This window comes from Muscardinus avellanarius (genome assembly GCF_963383645.1).
Source record: "Muscardinus avellanarius genome assembly, chromosome: 15".
NCBI classification, from domain to species: domain Eukaryota; kingdom Metazoa; phylum Chordata; class Mammalia; order Rodentia; family Gliridae; genus Muscardinus; species Muscardinus avellanarius.
This window is the reverse complement of record NC_137801.1, coordinates 25,208,635-25,229,325: the sequence shown is the minus strand read 5'-3', so window position 1 is coordinate 25,229,325 and position 20,691 is coordinate 25,208,635. Positions and strand designations below refer to the sequence as shown.

The 20,691-nt window shown below is 45.5% G+C and overlaps 1 protein-coding gene across 1 annotated transcript in view; it reads left to right on the top strand.

Annotated features, from left to right (window-relative positions):
• GALNT14 (polypeptide N-acetylgalactosaminyltransferase 14) overlaps nucleotides 1–17,428 on the top strand; it is a gene marked incomplete at both ends in the record, with an annotated part of 210,815 nt that extends 193,387 nt beyond the window's left edge. The window contains 2 exons of the mRNA XM_080711234.1: nucleotides 15,925–16,044; nucleotides 17,270–17,428. Of these exons, the coding sequence (XP_080567360.1) occupies nucleotides 15,925–16,044; nucleotides 17,270–17,428 (279 nt within the window). The remainder of the gene's footprint in view (nucleotides 1–15,924; nucleotides 16,045–17,269) is intronic.
• Between the last annotated feature and the right edge of the window lie 3,263 nt (nucleotides 17,429–20,691).

Below are 20,691 nucleotides of genomic sequence, written 5' to 3'. Positions count from 1 at the left end.
AGCAGCTTCCAATTACTCCTCCTGCCCTGCCTGCAGTCCCAGCCCCTCATTCCCACCTTACATGTGGTCACTAAACCATTATTCCCAACCTCTGGATAGCCTTCCATGTCTCCCTGTTGCCCACCACAAAGATCCACACTTGCATCAAAACCTAGCTAGCCCTGGCTCGCAGCGTCTTCTCTAGGAACCTTCTTCGCTCCAGCAGGATGAGAGAGGAAGTGGGAAAGGAGGCCGAGGTATGGGTTTTGCTTTAGTTGTTAGCAGCCTGCCTGAGAGTGACATAATTTACTCAAGCGGCGTTTTGTAAAGCGTTGTGAGTAGGTGACACGCATCCTTGCTCTGAGTCTGTGTGGGTGGTGCTCGTGGGGATCCCACCGCCAGAACGTCATCGTCTGCTTCTCTCTCTGGGACAGGAGTTTGCTTGGTCTGCCTCCAGTAAAGCGGGGGCTTTTCTGGGACTTGTTGTCTCTGGCTGTATAAGGAGGTGGGAGAGAATGAGTCACAGACTCCGTGGGCTCAGGCCCGGGGTCCTCCAATGCCCTGGCCCTGGGCAGGGGTGGCCAGACCCGACTCCAGCTCACCTTCCTGCCTTGCGAGGATGGGGAGGAAACAGCAGGCCCCGATCATCGCTGTAAGGAATGTGCAGGTGGCAGAGCTCTTCTCCAGGAGACAGCATCGGGCTGCCACTCCACTCTGCCTCCAGCGTATGGCTGCAATGGGTAGCAGCCACGTGAGTTTAGGATGCTAGCAGGTCCTTGGGAGATCGGAAAAGGGTCGGTCCACTTCAGCAGAATGGACTGTGGAACCAAGGCTCCGTGCTGCCTGCTGGGGAGGCAAGGTGGGCTCCTGCAGGATTGGAAGCACCCTTCTTAAGGTTCCAGTGACAGGACTGGGTACCTATCCAAGTATTCTGAGCCACTTTAGATTGGTAGAAATCCATATAACATAATCATTTCAACTACAATCATCTATCTGCGTGTGTGTGTAATGTATACTCTTATAGAACTTATTTCCCATTTTTCCATTCAGAATCCTCTCCTTCTTTCTCATAAACCATAAACCACCAACCCCATCTTCTTCTGCTGTCCACCCCTTTCTGCTAATATTAGGCATTGGTGGGAGTCTCCTCTGAGCCCTGCCTTGATGCTCTTCTCTCTGCCCACCTACATCCTCAGGTCTCAGCCTGTCCAGAGGACATTGCATCTGCCCTAGGTCACCTGCATCTGACCCTTCCCACTACCAGCATCCTTGTCTCTGTGAGATTTATAACAGAAGTGGCCTAAGAGCCCCATTAAGTAGGTGATACTATTATCTCCAATTTAGAGACGATGAAACTGTTATTGGGGGCAGTTTCTTTGGTTCTTGCCTTCCCAAAAGAAAGATTTTTTTTTGAGAGACACAGATAGGATAAGCATTAAAGTTTTATTTGGCAAAGTCAGTGGGCAGTTTTAAAAGAAGAACTTGTATTAAAGGGGAGGAAATACACTCCAGAGAAAGTCATGGAGCAGTCTGTTCCTAGAGTGGAAATGGCAATGCATCTTGTACGTGGACCGCTGTTGTATCTCATCTGAAAACCATCCTCCACGTGTATTTGGGGTAGTTACAGTTCCTGCATGCCACAGCCTTGTGCGCTGGCACTGTTTCTACCATGTTGGAAAATTTTCCACAGGTAACAAGTGAAGCACATAGGTTTAGTGCTCTGTGTCTGCTTCAAAGCCAGAAAGCCTCTCAGGCAGGTTGTACCTGGCTCCTTTAGATTTAAGAAAGTAGTATCTGGCCATGAAGAATGCAGTTCATGGGTGAGACTCCATCACCCAAGGTGAAGGTGATTGTTTTTCACTCTCAGTGAAGTGACCCATACCCTCACCCTTTGCTCCCATCTGCCTAACTTCCTAACAAACTAAGGCTTGGGGAAGTTATTCAAGATCACATTCTGCATATACCATAGTGACCCCCACCCTAGCTGTTGTCAACAGCTTTGCATTGCCAATGCCGGCCAGTTATGCCAGTGCTGGAGCTCTTTTAGATAAGTTTAGTCATGGGAGAAGATACCTGTCTCTGAGCTTCCTCTTTGGGGCTGTAAATATTAAAGCCATAGATCAGCTTCACCTTGACAGCAGAGAATTGGGGATAACCAGAGATTATTTTTCTATCCACAGAGATTCTCCTTGATGGCCCATTTCTAATGGCTGCCCCTGTAGACAGGCAATGGCCAGTGGTACTATTCCATGTCAGGGTCTGGGCAGGCAGGCCAGAGGGTAATCCGTTCCCTGACATTTATGGGAATGGGGGTAAGGGTGCAAATGGAAGGCCATGCTCTACAGAACCGACAGGCCACTGGACACACCTTTTCTTCCCACCCACCACATACAGTGAATTCTCATCTTGCATATCCAAGCGTGCTCACTCCACTTTAAAGGTGGCCCATGGGCCTAGAGGTGTGTACTAGGATATAGTCTGCCTTAGAGAGCAAACCCAGGCATGAAATTTTCGCAGGTTCTGAAATTGGGCTGGGACCATTGGGTGGGAGATTCTGGAGCCCTGGACTATAGAGCATGAGGACCAGCTCTGAGTTCCACTTCCAGCTGCTACTCACTGGCCAGGTAGAGTGAGCTGCAGGCACAGAGCATCCTCATCCTCATAAAGGACTGTTCTGTCCTCCAGAACTGACAGGGCTCATATCCCTAGTCACTCCGACCTACCCATCCCTCACTGTGGCTCACCTGCCTTTTTTGTGGTTTGTCAACCTTGAGAGCAAAACGTTTAATCCACATGTGTATCAGTGATGCCTGTGAACTGAGATCCTGGGGGAGATCCAAGAGAAGTGCATCACACCTTTTTTTTTTTTTTTTTTTTTTTTAACAATTTTTTTTATTGAACATAAATAGTATACATTTACACTATATTTGGTGCCCTCTCCCCCCGCCCCCGTTTTCTCCCCCCCCCCCCACCAATGGTTGGCCAGGTTAACCATGTCTTATTCATAATTTTACACATGTTCAGGTGAAGATGCTCCTTAATCAAGATCGGCCTTTCTCCTCTCCTATCTTTCCATTAAAACTTAGCTAGTATTTCCCCTCTAATATCTGGGGTCCTACTGGTATCCTTTGTGTTTTCTAGTTTGGGCATATTAGAGGAAACATGTGTATCTTCTCCTTCTGTGCTTGGCTGATCTCACTTAACATGATGCTTTCCAGGGCTTTCCATCTTCTTGTAAATGATAAAATTTTGTTCTTCTTTATGGCTGAATAGAATTCCATTGTGTGTATTTCCCACAGTTTTGCTATCCATTCATCTGTTGATGGTGATCTGGGTTGGATCCATATTTTGGCTATTACAAATTGTGCTGCTATGAACATAGGTATGCATATGTTGCTGTATTTCTCTGAATTCAACCCTTTTGGAAAGATACCCAGGAGTGGTATAGCTGGATCATATGGTGGATCTATTCCCACCTTTCTTAGGAATCTCCACACAGATCTCCATAGTGGCTGAACTAGTTTGCACTCCCACCAACAGTGTAAAAGAGTTCCTCTTTCCCCACATCCTCGCCAGCATTTGTTGTTGTTTGATTTCTTTATGCTTGCTACTCTCACTGGGGTTAGATGGAATCTCAGTGTAGTTTTGATTTGCATCTCCCTGATGGCCAGTGATGAAGAACATCTTTTCATGTATCTATTAGCCCTTTGTATCTCTTCTTTTGTGAAGTGTCTATTTAGTTCATTTGCCCATTTCTTGATTGGGTTGTTTGTTTTGTTGGTGTAGAGCCTTTTGAGCTCTTTGTATACTCTGGATATTAGCCCCCTATCAGAATGGTGGCTGGTAAAGATCCTTTCCCATTCTGTAGGCTTCCTCTTTAGGTTATTGATAGTTTCCTTTGATGAGAAGAAACTTTTTAGTTTAATGTTATCCCACTTGTTTATTCTTGCTTTAATTTCCTGAGCTTTGGAGGTTTTGTTGAGAAAGTTACTGCCTGTGCCAATATGTTGTAGTGTTGAACCTATGTTCTCCTCTACTAACTTCACCGTCTCAGGTCTAATTTCTAAGTCTTTGATCCATCTTGAGTTGATTCCTGTGTTAGGTGAGATATAGGGGTTTAGCTTCATCTTTTTACAAATGGCTAGCCAGTTCTCCCAGCACCACTTGTTGAAAAGGCTGTCTTTTCTCCAGCGTATGTGTTTGGCCCCTTTGTCAAAGATTAATTGACTAAAGATGTGTGGGTTTGTTTCTGTATCTTCTATTCTAATCCACTGGTCAGTATATCTGTTTTTGTGCCAGTACCATGCTGTTTTTACTACTATTGCTCTATAGTATAGTTTGAAGTCTGGGATTGTAATGCCTCCTGCGTGTTTCTTGTTATTGAGAATTGCTTTGGCTATTCTAGGTCTTTTCTTTCTCCATATGAAGTTCATGATTGATTTTTCTAGGTCTCTGAAGAATGTCACTGGTATTTTAATGGGAATTGCATTGAACCTATAGATCAGTTTTGGCAGAATGGCCATTTTGATGATATTTATTCTGCCTATCCATGAGCACGGGAGATCTTTCCATCTTCCAAGGTCTTCTTCTATTTCTTTTTTTAATGTTTTATAGTTTTTGTTGTAGAGGTCTTTTACATCTTGGGTTAGGTTTATTCCTAGGTATTTTATTGGTTTTGAGGTTATAGTGAATGGAATTGTTGTTTTTGTTTCCTTCATTGTGGATTCGTTGTTGGCATAAAGAAAGGCCACTGATTTCTTTAGGTTGATTTTGTAACCTGCGACTTTGCCGAATTTGTCGATCAGCTCCAGAAGTCTTTTGGTTGAGTTCTTTGGGTCTTCCAGGTAAAGGATCATGTCATCTGCGAATAAGGATAATTTCACTTCCTCTCTTCCTATGTGGATTCCTTTGATTTCCTTCTCTTGTCTGATTGCTGCAGCAAGAGTCTCAAGGACTATATTGAAAAGGAGAGGTGAAAGTGGGCATCCTTGTCTTGTTCCTGACTGTAGCGGAAATTCTTGCAGTTTTTCCCCATTCAATATAATGTTGGCTTTGGGTTTGCAGTATATTGCCTTGATGATGTTGAAGTACTTTCCTTCTATCCCAATTTTTTGCAGTGTTTTTAACATAAATGGGTGTTGGATTTTGTCGAATGCTTTTTCAGCATCTATTGCTATGATGATGTGGTTTTTGTTCTTGGTTCTATTTATGTGGTGAATAACATGTATTGATTTGCGTATGTTGAACCAGCCTTGTTTTTCTGGGATGAAACCGACTTGGTCGTGATGAATTATTCTCTTGATATAGTTTTGAATGCGTATAGCTAGTATTTTGTTTAGAATTTTTGCATCTATGTTCATTAAGGATATTGGTCTGTAGTTTTCCTTTCTTGAGGTATCTTTATTTGGTTTGGGGATTAATGTGATACTGGCCTCAAAGAAGGAATTTGGAAGAGTTCCATCTCTTTCAATTTCCCGGAACGTGTTATGAAGTATTGGTATTAGTTGTTCACTGAAGGTTTTGTAGAATTCAGCTGGGAACCCATCTGGGCCTGGGCTTTTCTTTGGTGGAAGAATTTTTATTGCCGTTTCTATTTCTTTGGTTGTTATTGGTTGGTTTAGGCTTGCTATGTCCTCTTGGTTGAGTGTAGGAAGGTTAACTGTGTTTAGAAATCTGTCAATTTCATCCAGGTTTTCAAATCTATTGGAGTATAAATTTTTAAAGTAGTTTCTGATAATGTTTTGAATTTCTTCACTATCAGTGGTGATATCTCCTTTTTCATTTCTAATTTTGGTAATTTGAGTTGATTCTCTTTTTCTTTTGGTTAGGTTGGCCAGGGGTTTATCAATTCTATTAATCTTTTCAAAGAACCAACTTTTTGTTTTATTGATTCTTTGAATTGTTTTTTTGTTCTCTATTTCATTTATTTCTGCTCTAATTTTGATGATTTCTCGTCTTCTGCTGGCTTTGGGAATGGATTGTTGCAGAATTTCTAGATCCTTGAGTTGTTTCATTAGGTTCTTTACTTGGTGGTTCTCCATCCTTTTTATGTGGGCACTCAATGCGATAAACTTTCCTCTTAGTACTGCCTTCATGGTGTCCCATAGGTTTTGGTGGGTTGTGTCTCTGTTTTCGTTTGTTTCCATAAATTTCTTTATTTCTTCCCTAATTTCTGCTCTTACCCATTCGTCATTTAGTAGTGTATCATTCATTCTCCATGAATTTGAATACTTTCTTTCGAGTTTCCTGTTGTTGATTTCTACTTTTATTCCATTGTGGTCTGAAAAGATGCATGGGATTATATTACATTTTTTGAATTTGCTGGTATTTTCTTTGTGTCCCAGGATGTGATCTATTTTGGAGAAGGTTCCATGGGCTGCTGAGAAGAAAGTGTATTCTGTAGTTCCTGGTTGAAATACTCTGAAAACGTCTATTAGGTCCATTTGGTTTATGGTTTCCTTTAGTTCTAAAGCATCTTTACTCATCTTTTGCCTCGAAGATCGATCCAGTGGTGTGAGAGGCGTATTAAAGTCTCCCAGAATTATTGTATTTGGGTCTACTTGGGATCTTATGTCCAGAAGGGTTTGTTTTACGAATGTGGTTGCACCCACATTTGGGGCATAAATATTTACTATCATTATATCTTCTTGGTGTATTGTTCCTTTTAATAAAAGGAAGTGCCCTGATTTGTCTCTTTTGATGTGTTTTATTTTAAAGTCTGTTTTGTTGGATATCAGGGTTGCTACCCCTGCTCTTTTTCGGTCACTGGTGGCATGGTATATCTTTTTCCATCCTTTCACCTTCAACCTGTGAATGTCTTTGGCTGTGAGGTGAGTTTCTTGCAGACAGCATATGTTTGGATTATGTTTCCTAATCCACATTGCCAGTCTATGTCTTTTGATTGGTGAGTTAAGTCCTTTGACATTAAGTGATATTATTGAAATATGCTTTTTGTTTTCTGCCATTTTGTGTTCTGTCTACTCTTGGGTGTTGTGATCTTTCTTCTTTACTTAAATGGCCCACTTATTAACTTCCTCGCTTCTCTGATTCTGGAGTCTGCTTCTTTTTTCTTCCTTATGATTTATTTCTTTAAGAATTTTCTCTAGTGTTGGCTTTGAATTCATGAATTTTTTGAGATTCTGTTTATCCTGAAAGACTTTGACTTCCCCATTGATCTTGAATAGTAGTTTTGCTGGGTAGATTAATTTGGGCTGGAAGTTATGTTCTTCCAGGGTCTGAATCACGTCATACCAGTCTCTCCTAGCATTCCTGACCTGGGTTGTATAGTCTGGGGTGATTCTTATTGTTTTGCCTCTATATGTCACCTGTCCTTTTGTTCTCACTGCTTTTAAGATTCCTTCCTTGGCCTCTATGCTGGTCAATTTGGTTATTATGTGGCGTGGAGTGGTTTTTCTTTGGTCCTGTCTCAGTGGAGTTCTGTATGCCTCCTGTACTTGAAGATTCAAGTCTCTTTCCATATTTGGAAAATTCTCTGAGATTATTTCCTTGAAGATATTACATATGCCCTTGGTCTGTACCTCTATCCCTTCCTCAATGCCTATTATCCGTAAATTAGGGCGCTTCATATTATCCCATAATTGCTGGATGTTTAGGTTTTGTTGCTGTAAAGATTTCTGTATATCGCTGACTGTGTTTTCGGTTTGGGATGTACTGTCTTCTAATATTGATATTCTGTTTTCCATTTCATCTAATCTTCCAGAGTTTCTTTCTATTGCTGTCTTCATTTCACTTATTGCCTCTTTCATTTCATTCCAGACCTCTTTCTGATTCTTTTTTAGTGTTTCTATTTCACCTTTAACCTCCTCTATACTTGTTTTAAAACCTTTCATCATATTGAACAACAAGATTCTGAACTCCCCTTCTTGCATTTCTAGTAGGTCAGTATTCGTGATTTCTGCTGTCTCTTCATAACTCCTGGTTCTCATATTTATAGTGTTCTCTGTCCTGTTTTTCTGATTTCTACCCATCGTTCGTGAGTAATGTGTTTAGTCAAATCTTAATATTAGGAGTTTAGGAGTATCGGCCAGTCAGCAGAGCCTTTCCAGTGTTGAAAGTGGGTGATGTGGGAGGAGCTGGGGTGATGGGTAAAGGAGTCAGATTAGGTGGAGGATATGTTAGGTTGAGAAGGACTTTAAGTATGATAAAGTAATAACTTGCTATGAATGAGAGAGAGTTAACTACTAGGACTCTTGTTGTTAGTAGAGTAGTTATGGATATAAAAAATACTTTGAGTTTTAAACCATGAGGTATATTATGGGGAAAAGTTTTGGGGGAGAAATGTATGTAGGTTAGTGTGGGAAGGTTTGTAAATAGGGATGCTGGTAGGAGCAGACAGACATAAAAAAAAAAAAAAAAAAAAAAGAATCCCCTCAAGATACCAAGACTATTATGTAATCCAAGAAAAAGGAAGGTAAACCAATCAAAGGAGGAGAATGAAAGAAAAGGAAGGAAAAGGGAAGAAAGAGGAAAAAGGAAGAGGAATAAAATAAAAGGAACTAGCAGCCGTGTGAAATAAAAAAATAAGGCAAACTATCCAATGTATATATATATAAAACAACAAGTTAAAGTAAGAGAAGTTTGGATTAAAAGAAGAAAAAAAAAGAAAAAAAAAAGAAAACAGCAATAACCATACTAAAACAAAAGCACTTTAAAAGCAAAAGAAAACATAACATCCACATTAAAAGTAAAACAAACAGTCCTACTTATTTACGCATATGGGGTCAGGTCCATATAATATGTGTGTATCTGATTGCTTGGTAGCTTTCAGGATACCGTCCAATGTCTCTTAGTTTTCTTTGTACTCTATTTTTATCTTCTTAAGTCACTCTGGGTGTTTGGACACCTTTTTCTCCTTTAGCTGCTTTAGGTTTGTGTGTCCGGGTGTCTGGTTTCACTGTTATTTGATTCTGTACAGTTCACAGATTCTGCGAAATTCTAACCTGTGGTCAGCACATCTGCACTCACCACCCTCGCCTCCAGCCTGTGCTTCCCTACAGCAGGGGTGGAGAGTGACTAAAGTGTAATTGGCACTTCCCCCTGAGGTCCTGAGCAGATTTTGTGGCCCGATGGATTTTCTTGTGTCTCTGGAAATTCCAGCTGGGCTAGCCAGGTGTGGTCCCAAGATGTGCCCTGGGCAAATGAATGCTGGTTCCTGGGTGGCCACACTTACTGCCAGAGCTCTGCCTATTCCAAGAGTGCAGGCTGGATGCCCTGTTAATACTGGACCCTAGTGAGAGTGGGTGCAGCTGTCTATTGCTGCTGGTATGTTCTTCCAAGGTGTATTGAGCTGTGTTCTCACTTAGAACTAAGCATCTGGCTACCAGGAGGTTGGGAATACCCCGCGGTGGGCCAGGGGTGCAGGGTAGGTGCTCAAGGGTCCAGTGTGCGGTGTCCAGCAATGGTCTCTGCGTCCCGCGGGACGTAGAGGCTGGGGGTGCCCCAAGGAGATTTCCGGGTCTCCCAGTGCTTTTGCAGCCTGGAGGGTAGGCTCTGGCAAGGTGGCAGGGGTTAGCCACAGAAGCAGGCTCCAATTTAGGAGGGCAGTGTACAGGCACTGATTACTAGTAGGGGACAGGCGGGATGCGCGAGGAGAGTGCTCTGAGGCTTGAGCCCGTGGTGGGGGTTTGAGACTGCGACTCCGCACACGCTAGGACCCCAGTTACTAGGGCGCCCTCAGGTACCTGTCTTGGTGCAGGAATCCGTGTGAGTCTCTGTGCCGATGTGATCCGGTCGCTGGTGGGCAGACAGAGTTCTGGTGGGTGCTGCTCGCTGCTTAGGATGCGGTCCTAAGTCCGTTTTTATTCCCGGATTATCTTGCCGTGGAAATATCGGGCAGGCAGCTCCTTGGACAGCTGCCAAAGCAGCCCGCGGCTCAGCGTTCCGGTCCGCGGTCAGATTGTATCTGAGCAGGTCCCGTGTCCGATCTTTGTTCTTCTTGTTCAAGTTCAGGGTTCCGCCGAGGTACAGGATGTGTTTTGGTTCCTGGTATGTATTTGTTTTGTTGATTTAGACACTGCTTTCTCAGTATTTAAACTTTATTTACTTCAGCTACTGAGAGGTGCTGTGTCCCTCAGTCGCCATTTTGAAAAAAAAAAACGCATCACACCTTTGAAAACCTGTGAAGCCCACCAAGTCTTCAGGTTCACAAGTTTTCCTCTTAGCTCTCCTGGATTCTCCAAGAAAAAAAAATATCCGTGAAAGATAGAAAAAAGACAAGTGCCCCAGTCTAGTTTCTATCCCAGTTTAAAGAAAATACAAAATGTAAATATAAAAATTGTAATGGGTTCCTCTACCTGAATCTGCTCTACCTCTATCTGCTCCATAGGCTCCTTGCCTATGGAGCAGACATGTGGGAAAGCCTGGGTTGAATGAAGATGGCACCTCTCTCCCAAACCTCCAGGTGTGGAGAGCCCGAGTCGGCCAGTGGGACAGGCTGCTGGACCATCACCTCCCTGCTGCCTGCCTTCTCTACACAGGCTTGGCATCAGCCCCCTCACAAACACCCTGCGTCTTGCCTCCCAGGCAGTTCCCAAAGGAAGGTCTGAAGGGCCATCGCCCTTTCCTTGGACTTCCCCAGGCACTGTGGTTAGCATAGCAAATCATAAGTGAGCATTTATTTCATGGGAAGCTCCATGCTGGGAACATGCATGTATGAGCCCGTTTATCCTGTATGGTGGCCTTCTGCCATAGGAACTAAGAGAGTCTTCATTTCATATTTGAGGTGGCCGAGGTAGAAATCATTGAGAACTCCCCCAAGTTCACAAGGTTATTAGGCCAGTGAATCAAGCCAGGATTTCAGCTCCAGCAGTCACCCCAGGGCCCTTGGGTTTTAAGTAAGTGTGTGTGTGTGTGTGTGTGTGTGTGTGTGTGTGTGTGTGTGTATTCTTGCAATATGCAGGAGAGGATAAGATGAGCTGGAAATTAAAAAAGAAACCCAAAAGTGAGTCCAGAGAAGGTCCTGATGGAAGGAGTATGTCTGAAAGCCTGCTGCCCCTGTGCTGGGGCCTCCGCTAGGGCTGGGGGCATATCAGTGCACCTAAAGAAACCCCATCCTCACCAGTCAGCGCATCGGGCTGTTGGCAGTCAATACCAGTCACTAGGCTGCTCCTTCAGAGACCTGGGTACCTCAGGAGGTCACCTGAATTAGAGGTTCCATTGGAACCTTTACTCTATGGGCTCACTCACTCCATACACCTCGTCTGAAGACAGAGCGTCAAGGATGCGTTCCGTTGGATTAGTGAGTTGCCCAGTGTGGCCTTCAAGGTTGGGAGGCGACTGGTGCCCCTGGACACTCTCAGCTCAGATCTCATCTCACCACAGAGGGCTCAATGCCCAGTCAGCCCTGGGGACTTCTGGTTTTGTCTGGAGTAACCACTGACTTCTTTGATCCTTGGTCCCCCCCTTTCATAAAACGGTACCTTCCTCTGGAATCTTATGAAGATTAAATGAACCATGAATGTGAAGATGTTGGAACTGGGCCTATCCCTCTCTAACCACAACTAAACCAACAACATTGCCTTGAGTTCATTGTTTTCTTCTTTTCAATTGTTTAATGTTCCCCACACAAAAGAATTCCTAAATGGAACTCACTACCATCAATGCATGACTGGGCTCCTGCCTTACTGAAAACATAGCCACCTAACTCCCCTGCATGGCTTAATATGTTTCACACCTCAACCAATGATCTTTTCCACATGGCAAGAAAATACGACTTGTGGAGCCTTGGTCAGAGCCAGGCTGGAGCTCACCAGCATCATCTCATTTAATCCTTACAACAATGCCACACACTGACAATGTCTTGTTATCATCTCCCCTTATTGGATGGGGTAAGCAAGAAACTCTACCCAGGTTGTGCATGAATGATACTAAGGCGGGGATGAGCTATAGGCTTGCTTAAACGGGGCTGTCTCAGGCCCAGCACCACTGGCATTAGGACCAGATCACTCTGTTATGAGGACTCTTCTGGGCATTTTAGGATATTTGGCAGCATCCCTGGCCCCACTCACCAAATGCCAGTAGTACCCAGTCATAACAATTAAAAAATGTCTTCAGACACTGCCACATGTCCCCTAGATGGGGATGGGAGACAAACTCCACCACTCTAGGCCAATTGCTTCCTGCCTGTCAGAGGAGGGAGCTCTGAACCATTCCAGGCAGCTTCTCTGCCTGGTGGCACCCTTGCCCCTGCCTCTTAGCCTCCTAAGAAAAATCTCTCCTCTCTGTCTCTCTATTTACTAAAGTGTGAGCCCAGGGCTGGCCACTGTGATCCCTTTGCATCCTATCCTAGCTTTCATCTGTGGCCAGCAGGGCATTTTCTATCTCCCGCCAGCCATGCCTGCCTCCAGAGACATCCTCTGAGCCCAGGTGGTCAGTTTCCCTTCTCCAAGGGAAGGGGCTGGAGGGCCAGGAATAGACCCCCCTCCTCCTCCTTGGGCCCTGGCTGACATGTCCTCACAGGGACAAAAGCCACCCACAGCAGCCTCCAGGATGGCTGCTGGGTACCTTCCCTGGGGACAGCTGTGGGTGTGTACATTGGGGTGAGAAAGGACATCAATCAGCCAGTCCTTGAGCAGCCTCTGCTGCCTCCCTGGCGTCCATTTGTGACTCAGGCTTTGTTTAAGAAATCCATTCGTCCCCAGCTCTTCTGGGAAGTCAGAATGGAACTCAGAACACCTCTCCTGCCTCCCCTACCCACCTGCTCCTGCCTCCTACCTCCTCACCCTCCTCTCCTCTTGCAGATGTGGCCAGAGGTCAGCCCTGCTCTGGGAGATTGTGAGGCTAAAGAAAATACCAGCAGAGCACCAGCAAATGGAAAGCCCTCCTGTATCAGGACTTCATATGCATCTGTGCCTCCCCTGGGGTTGCTGGGGTGGCTTCCTCACACCCCAGCCCCAGCCCTGGCTGTGCCATCTGGCTATTTGCATTCGTTCCCAAAGGGCATTTGCTTACAGGCAGTCTCAGATGTCAGGAAAACCTATCCCTAGCATCTCCAGGCCCCAAAGATATTAAAACACAAAGAATGTCAAAACACATCTCAGAAACTCTCCTGTATTGTATGCTTAATCTGCTTATGCTTTTAGCACGCGCGCGCACACACACACACACACACACACACACCACACAATGCAATACTACTCTATTGTGGTAGCCTTATGATAATGAATGGGTTTATTTTGAAAATGCTAATTTGTTCATCCCTGAAGGCTGTATGGGAAGGTAATGGACCAGAGGAGCAAATCTCATTTTCTGTCCTCCTCAATAAGTGTCCAGCCTCATTTCCAGAGAATAGCAAAAGTCTAAATTTGAGGTCACTTGTCCTGTGGGTCTGGAAAAATGGCTCCCTGACAGCCCTGCCCTTAGATCTGGCTCTTCTCTCTTCTCCCCATAGGCCAAGGAATTCTCTGGGCCCACATGCAGGTTCCCCCTTCTGTATCATACTCTAGATACCTAGGACCCAGAATCTGCCACCCTGTGGCCCTGACCTGACTTCAGGATCTGTGTGGACCTCATGCCTTGGTCTGTCCCCTAATGTGGATCAGGTCATCAACACATGCCTAAGCCCAAAGGGATTCAGAGGGAGTGGCCATGCTTGGACGTGCAGTTGGAGTGGGAAGAAAAGGGGACAGGCACCAGCTGGAAGCCAGTGCTGCGTGCATCCCTGTGGCCCGGGGTGGGGTCCATGGAGTGTGGACCTCCACACTCCTGCCTCAGTGCCCATAAGTGGTAGAATGGGGACCACTCTTTTGTCTGCCCATCCAGACTCTAACATGGGGGTACCACCATTGCCTGCTTATAGGGACTGCCATTAGGAATGGGCCACAAAGAAGACTCTCTTTTGTGGTTAAAAAAAGAATCTCTTGCCCATCTTCAATTCTTTTATGTCAAAGTAGAGCTGATTTATGATTTTAATATTTACAATCTCAAAGAAGAATCTCAGAGACAGGTGTCTTCTTTCATGACTAAACTATAAGAGTCTGGGAACCAGCCATGATTTGGCCAGCATCAGCAATGGAAGAGATGGGGCGAGCTGAGTGGGGGAACCACTACCAGTGTATGACCCTGAATATCCTCTCTGAGCCTTGGTTTCATCATCTGTAGATTGGGGATAATAGTACTAACTACTTTTTAGGATTCTTCTGATGATTAAATGAGCCTGTTGGTGTAAAAGCTCTCAGAACAGTGTCTAGCATGCACATTAAGCACTTGATAAATGTCAGTCGTAGCCAGCCTTGTCAAGATCGTTGCATGACCTCTGTGTGGACAGACTTTCCTTTCTCAGCTCATCCCAGAGGAAAGTAGATGGCACTAGTGCAAAGATGGTGTTCACAAGGCCAGAAAACTTCTTGTAGTCTCCCAAGGAATACATCCTGTGACTTTTTATTATATAAATTGTCAAATATATGTACACATAGAAGTAGTTGGAGCAGTATAAAGAATTCCCCATGTACCCATCACCAACTACGGGAAATATCAATTCAATTCTCTTCAGTCTCTATGTCTACCCACCCCTCTCCCTTAGGAAGTACTTTCTGGTAGGTCTCCCAGCACCAGCAGTTGGAAACAGGACAAAAGAAGCCTTGGACAGGGGCCATCACAAGGAGGCAGTGGCTTCACTGAGGGGTGAGGAGGCGGGGAGGTCCTAGATTAGGAGAGGCAGTGGTCACTGAGACTGGTGAAGATGATCCATGCAGTCAGGACAGCAGAAAGGCCAGGCCTGTGGGAAAGAGGAGGAACGAGCCAAGTCCCAAAAGACATTAGAGATGTTCAGAAGACTGTGAAGATCAGAGGAGAACCTGGGGCCCAGGGTGGGTATAGAAGGTGCAGAAAGATGCAGAAGAATGCCAGGTCTGCCCGGGGGACATGTGGTCTAGAGCAGGGTGATGGCCTGCTGAGGAGCCCTTTTATTATCTCAGGCCACAGAGAAGTAGCTATGGGTAGCCTGGTCCAGAGGCTCAGGCCCAACTGGTTGGCAGGAATGGAGTAGAGAAGAGATACAGCCTTTGATGGGAGTCCCCTGTAGCTTCACTGGGGGATCCAATTCAGGACTCAACTTCTTTGCCCCATGATGAAAGCAAAGGGCAGGTGTTAGCCCTGCGTTACAACCTGGGGGCCTCTCTGTGGTTCACATCTGACAGCTGTTTTGCCAACACCTGCTGCACCCTGACTTGAGACCTGAGGAGTGCTTTAAGCTTTCTAAACAGCAGTTGGTCTGTGCCCTTGGCACTTTGCAAGCAATACATGAGAACCATTGCTTGAAACGACCTCACGGGATACCCTGTTCCTTATGCCATCAGCACCCTGCTGACAATCCAATTCCACTTCCTTTCCCTGCGGGAGTTCAGGGTCCAAGTCATCTTCTACACTGGTATGCTGGGGGGTGCGTGCACTCTCGAGATAATTTGATGTCTTGGAATTTTCTGCTTCCCCTCGATCTGCCTCTTCTCATAGCTCTCCTGTTCTCAAGACATTGACTGGGATCCCCTTCAAAGAGAATGGGGCATTCTAAGGACAGCTGTGGAGGGCTGTTGACAGCCAGGTGGCTGCTTGACTTGTGAAATGTGAGGGTCAGATTCGTGTTGAGATACTGTCTCCAGAGATACCAGAGACCACACAGCTTGGCTGGATTGTTGTTTGGGCTCCTGCCCAAAGCCCAGATTTTTTTCAGGGATTCCCAGAGGCTGCCTGCATGACACAGGTCCAGTCCCCTTTATGGGGTGTGAGGACAGAGAGACTTCCATGGGGCTGTGACCTCCTAGCTTCTGGCCCTTGGGTAGTATTTCCCAAGGGGACCTTGTTGATGGTCAGTGGCTGCTGGGACCCTGACACTTCTTACCAACCTGTACTGGTTCTCATATGTGGACACAGTGATGCCCAATAAGCGGGGCATCCTCGATTCTGAGTGAACGTCTGTGGTCTCTTCCCCAGGTGTGGGCCTTCACATACACCCAGCAGATCATTCAGGAGGACATGTGCCTGTCAGTCATCACCTTATTTCCTGGCGCCCCAGTGGTTCTCGTTCCTTGTAAGAATGGAGAAGAAAAACAGGTGAGTGCTTGATGATTCCTGGGGCATGGCACCTTCCATAATGTGGTACCTGGGAAGAACCATGTCCCCTGGGCAGGAGAGAAGCCATCATGCTCAGGGAGGGAGGCAGAGTTCTGCTTCAGATACCCTCCAAGGGTGCCTGCTGCTCAGCTTGCATGTGAGCGCTTGCTGCCCATACCAGGCCCACCCACCTTGCCCTGCCCAGCTCCCAGACAAGGATCTCAGGCTGTAAGGGTAAAGGAAACTCGGCCCTTTGCCTCTAGGGTCTTGGGCTTAGACAGTATTTCACCCAAAGTTCACAGTATTCTAGATGCACCACGTACCCCCTTTTTCTAGCAGCAAGTGTTGAATCCACTCAGCACCTTGCACACTGGCTCCAGGAGTTAGAAAGACCAAGATTCAAGTCCCCATGTTATGGCTTACTGGCTGTGTGACCATGGCCAGTTCCCTGGACCTCTCTCAGCTTTTCTTTCCTCCTCTGTGAGGAAGCTGGTGATATCTACCACACAGGGTAGCTGTGAGAGCAGTTAAATTACTAAAGCTGGCCTTGAGCCGGCAATCCTCCTGTCTCATCCTCCCAAGTACTGGGATTACAGGTGTATGCCACCATGCCCAGCTATGTAGAGCACTGCAGTGATAACAGCATCTATAAAATATAGAGCTTAATACCTGGGCCCCGATACATGCTGGGTCTCCCATACATGCCCATCTCCCCTTTCTTCATCAGGCAAGGAGAATTCTGGGAAACAGCTTGTGAGGCTCACCTCTCTGGGCACTCCTGTGCTGACACTCTGAAGAAGACCCCTGCCCCTCCTACCATTCTACCCTCACCCCATCACATCCCCCACTTCTCCATGACCATGCAGGCAGAGTGTGGGCCATATCCATGGCTGCTCCAGTGACTAACTTGCTTCACATTTTCTGGCCTATTTCTTGGAAAGTTATTGCCTCTTAATGAGTTTTCCTAGCAAACATATTGATTTTGCTTTTAACTTTTTTTAATCCAATTTTGGGGAAAAAAAGAAAAGAAAACCAACAATAATGCCTAGCAGAGCAATTAGTTGCAGTTTTATTCCTCCATGAGACCATGAAATCAAGTTGCTGGCTGACCTCAGACATACGGTGTCAACTTTCTGATGAAGCTGGAACTCCAGATAATATTGATAGGACCTGGTGCCATAGCCCGAGAAACCCCACTCACCCTCTCTTCTCTCCATCTTCCCAGCAATGGACCAAGACTAGCTCCCACATTGAGCACAAAGTGTCCCACCTCTGCCTAGACACAGACATGTTTGGTGACAGCACTGAGGATGGTAAGGAGGTCGTTGTCAACACGTGTGAGTCCTCACTCATGAGTCAGCACTGGGAAATGATGAGTTCTTGAGGACTGTGGCTGGATCCACCATGGGCCAGGGGGTGGTGCTTCCCCAGCCAGAACAGACTGGAAAGCTGACTGCACCAGATGCCCTGGACTGGTGGTGGAACAAAGGCCCCAGGACAGGAGCAGCTGCCTCAGGGAAGATGATGAATCCCACCTGTTCTCCATGTTGTGTGCTTCCGTCCTGGCTGGTTCTTCCTCTGCTGGGTAACTGGAGACAAGGATCCAATGGGAAGTGCTCATGGGTCTCTTTCTTTACAAAAGAGGCACCACAGAGACCAGAGAGAAAATCTTTCCATGTCATCAGGCCAGGACTAAGTTGAGAGATGAAGAATGGAGATGGTTTTCAGAACAAATAAAGATAACTTTAGAAGTTTGTCCCTGGGTATCGCTGTTTTTTTCTTATGTTGGGTCAGTGCTAAGCTGACTTCTTCATCAAATATGGGCAGAGGAAGGGACATCTTGTAGCAGAGAGGATGAAGAGGACAGGGAGATCAGAGCCCTGTGCCCTTATCCTAGGTTGCCATCAACTATCTGTTTGATCTTAAAAAGACACATCACTTATTTGGCCTACCATGTCTTCTTAGGTCACATGGAGGAGGAGGAATACATTGGTGGTCTTTACTAGCAATATATATCTGGCTCATTCAGGGAAACTTCCTAATCTGGAAGCCCTATGGTTCTTGTAGAGAGCCTTATTTGGTAGGTCTGCCATAGAGTTCAGTTACTCTGCCTAATTCTGATGCCCTCTCCTTGGTTAAAATACCGTCCTAGAATCTCTGGCCCCATAAGAGACCATATGGTCTATAGCTATTAGCAGAGAAATTTCTTTAATAAAATTCCCAATTTACTGGTATGTTGTGCAAATTAGTTACAGTGGTTGCCCATTCTTATTAACTAGGGTTTAAGAGAAGAAACAATCCATATTATTTAAGTCTCTAAAATATACCTGTGCATTCTCTGCCAATGTAAATTCACCAACCTGCTCTTTATTATCTATCTCCGTTATCTATTGCTGCATAACAAATGACCCCAAAACTTCACAGCTTAAAGCAACAGACCTTGATTAGTCAACAGTTGCTGTGGGCCAGGGATCCAGGCCCGGCTTAACTAGGTCCTCTGCCTCAGGGATCTTACAAGACTGCAATCAAGGTTTTGGCTGGGGCTATGGACAGTTCAGCTAGGGCAGGGCCTGTTCAATGCTCATTCAGTGGTGGCTGGCAGTACTTGACTCCCCACAGGATGTTGGCCAGAGACTGTCCTCAGATCTTGCTCCGCGGGCCTCTCCAGCATAGCAACCACTTCCCCAAGCAAGCAAGCCAAGAAGGCCAGAAGACCAGAAAGACAGGAACCATAGGCTTTATAATCAAATCTCATTATTACTTTCATCACTTTTATCAGATTCTGTTTGCTAGCACCAGGTACAGTCCATACTCAGTGGGAACAGATTGCTCAGAAGAGTGAATGCTAGAAGGGGCAATCATGGGGACCCATTAGAATGTGCCCCCCACACCGACTGTTACATTCTAAGCAGGTGTCCATCCCGTGCATCCAGAAAGACCTTTGGTTATGGGAAGTTGTTCAAGCTCATTATAAAGCCCATCTCTGCAGTCTATGATAGACTTGGAAAGTAGAGTTGCTGTGTGCAGGCTCTGAATCCCCTCTGGTGGTTGTACTTGTTTGTAAAATCTTCCTATCACCTTCTCTAGCCAGGATGTGGCTCTTTTGTTGGGGCTGTTTCACTTCATAATGGAAAAAGGAGAGAGAAATACATCTGCATAAGACATTCTGAAGGCTCTGTGAGCAATGTGTACACAGGGCTTAAACCAGCTTTACAGAGAAGAAAGAGAATAGGCCACTTGCCAGCATCTTCCCCCATATGGGTGAAATAGGTACTGTAATAGAAAAAAAAAATCAGAGCCTGATGTTGTCCCATTATGGTTATAGACTGTCCCCTGAAGAGCTCATGTGTTAATATTCAGAGTGAATATAATTAACTCATAAGTGTTGTAATCTCATCAGTGGGTAAACCATGGTAATAGATTCTGGAAAGTAGCCTGAGCAAGCTGGTCCCTGGGGGTGTGGCCTTAGAGATTGTATATGGTTCCTCTTCCCCATGCTCTCTCTCTTGCTTCTGGCCTCCATGATGTGAGATCAGAGCCCTCTCTCTCCCTTTCTCTTCTCTCCACCACCATGCCCATATTTCTGCACATCTGGCTTAACATGTACTGAAGTGTGAAATTTCCAAATCTATGAGCAAATAAAACTTCTTTCCTTTAAGCTGTGTGGTCCTTTGCTTTAGACTACAACAGTGAGAATGTTGACAAGAACATCTCCTTTACCAATATGTCACCCTCTGTATTTGTGCCTGCCTTTTAGTTCCCTGGCAAGAAAGGTGTCCATTGTCTATTTTTATCCCCAGCACTGGGCCAGGCACATTGAGTCTTCAGTTTGTTTACCTAAGTAGAAGATTGAGTGACCATTCCCTGTACAATATGAGATTAATATACTTATACATTACCTCTATAAAGTCAGAATGCAGGTGGCCTTTAGTCTCTCTCAGACACTTAAGGAAATGAGCAAGAGGAATAAAGGCCTCTCAACCCAGGTTGGGGGGCAGACATTTCCTAACTAATCTTTTCCCAAATGGTAGAGAAACTAATGCTCAGCTCTTCCTTTGACTTTCCAACCTCCCTCTTACTAGTGAAAGACCTAGGAGACCTGCAGAGTATGCATCTTAAAGCCTCTTTAGTGGACACTGGAGATTAAAAACTGATGGTACAAGTAGGAATCACTACAACTGTGTAGTTATCTGAAGCCCTCTCTTCCCTATCCTCAGGGCATTGCAGCCAAAGCAAGAGTAATATGAGATGTAAAAGCAAGCATCATAGCAATTCCAAACCTTTACTAATGAGAGAGAGAGAGAGAGAGAGAGAGAGAGAGAGAGAGAGAGAGAGAGCGCTGACAATACTCTGATAGGACAGCAACCTGCTACAGGCCTGTGGATGCCCATGGTCTTCCTATGCACAGCAGAGTGATGGTGGCCAAGCCCGTCCCGGCCACCAGCCTTTTGGTGGATGCTGAATCTGAGTCCTCAGTCTACTTCAATCATTGAATTTGAATGCCAGACTTTAGTAGCCTGGAATAACTCAGTTGGTCACCTGTAGCTGTGAATGACAAGGAAAGTTTGGTGAATGACCAAGAAGCCAATAAGAACAAAGGACACCTCTACTCTAAGGATCTTTAGGACCCACATGATTTACCCCAAA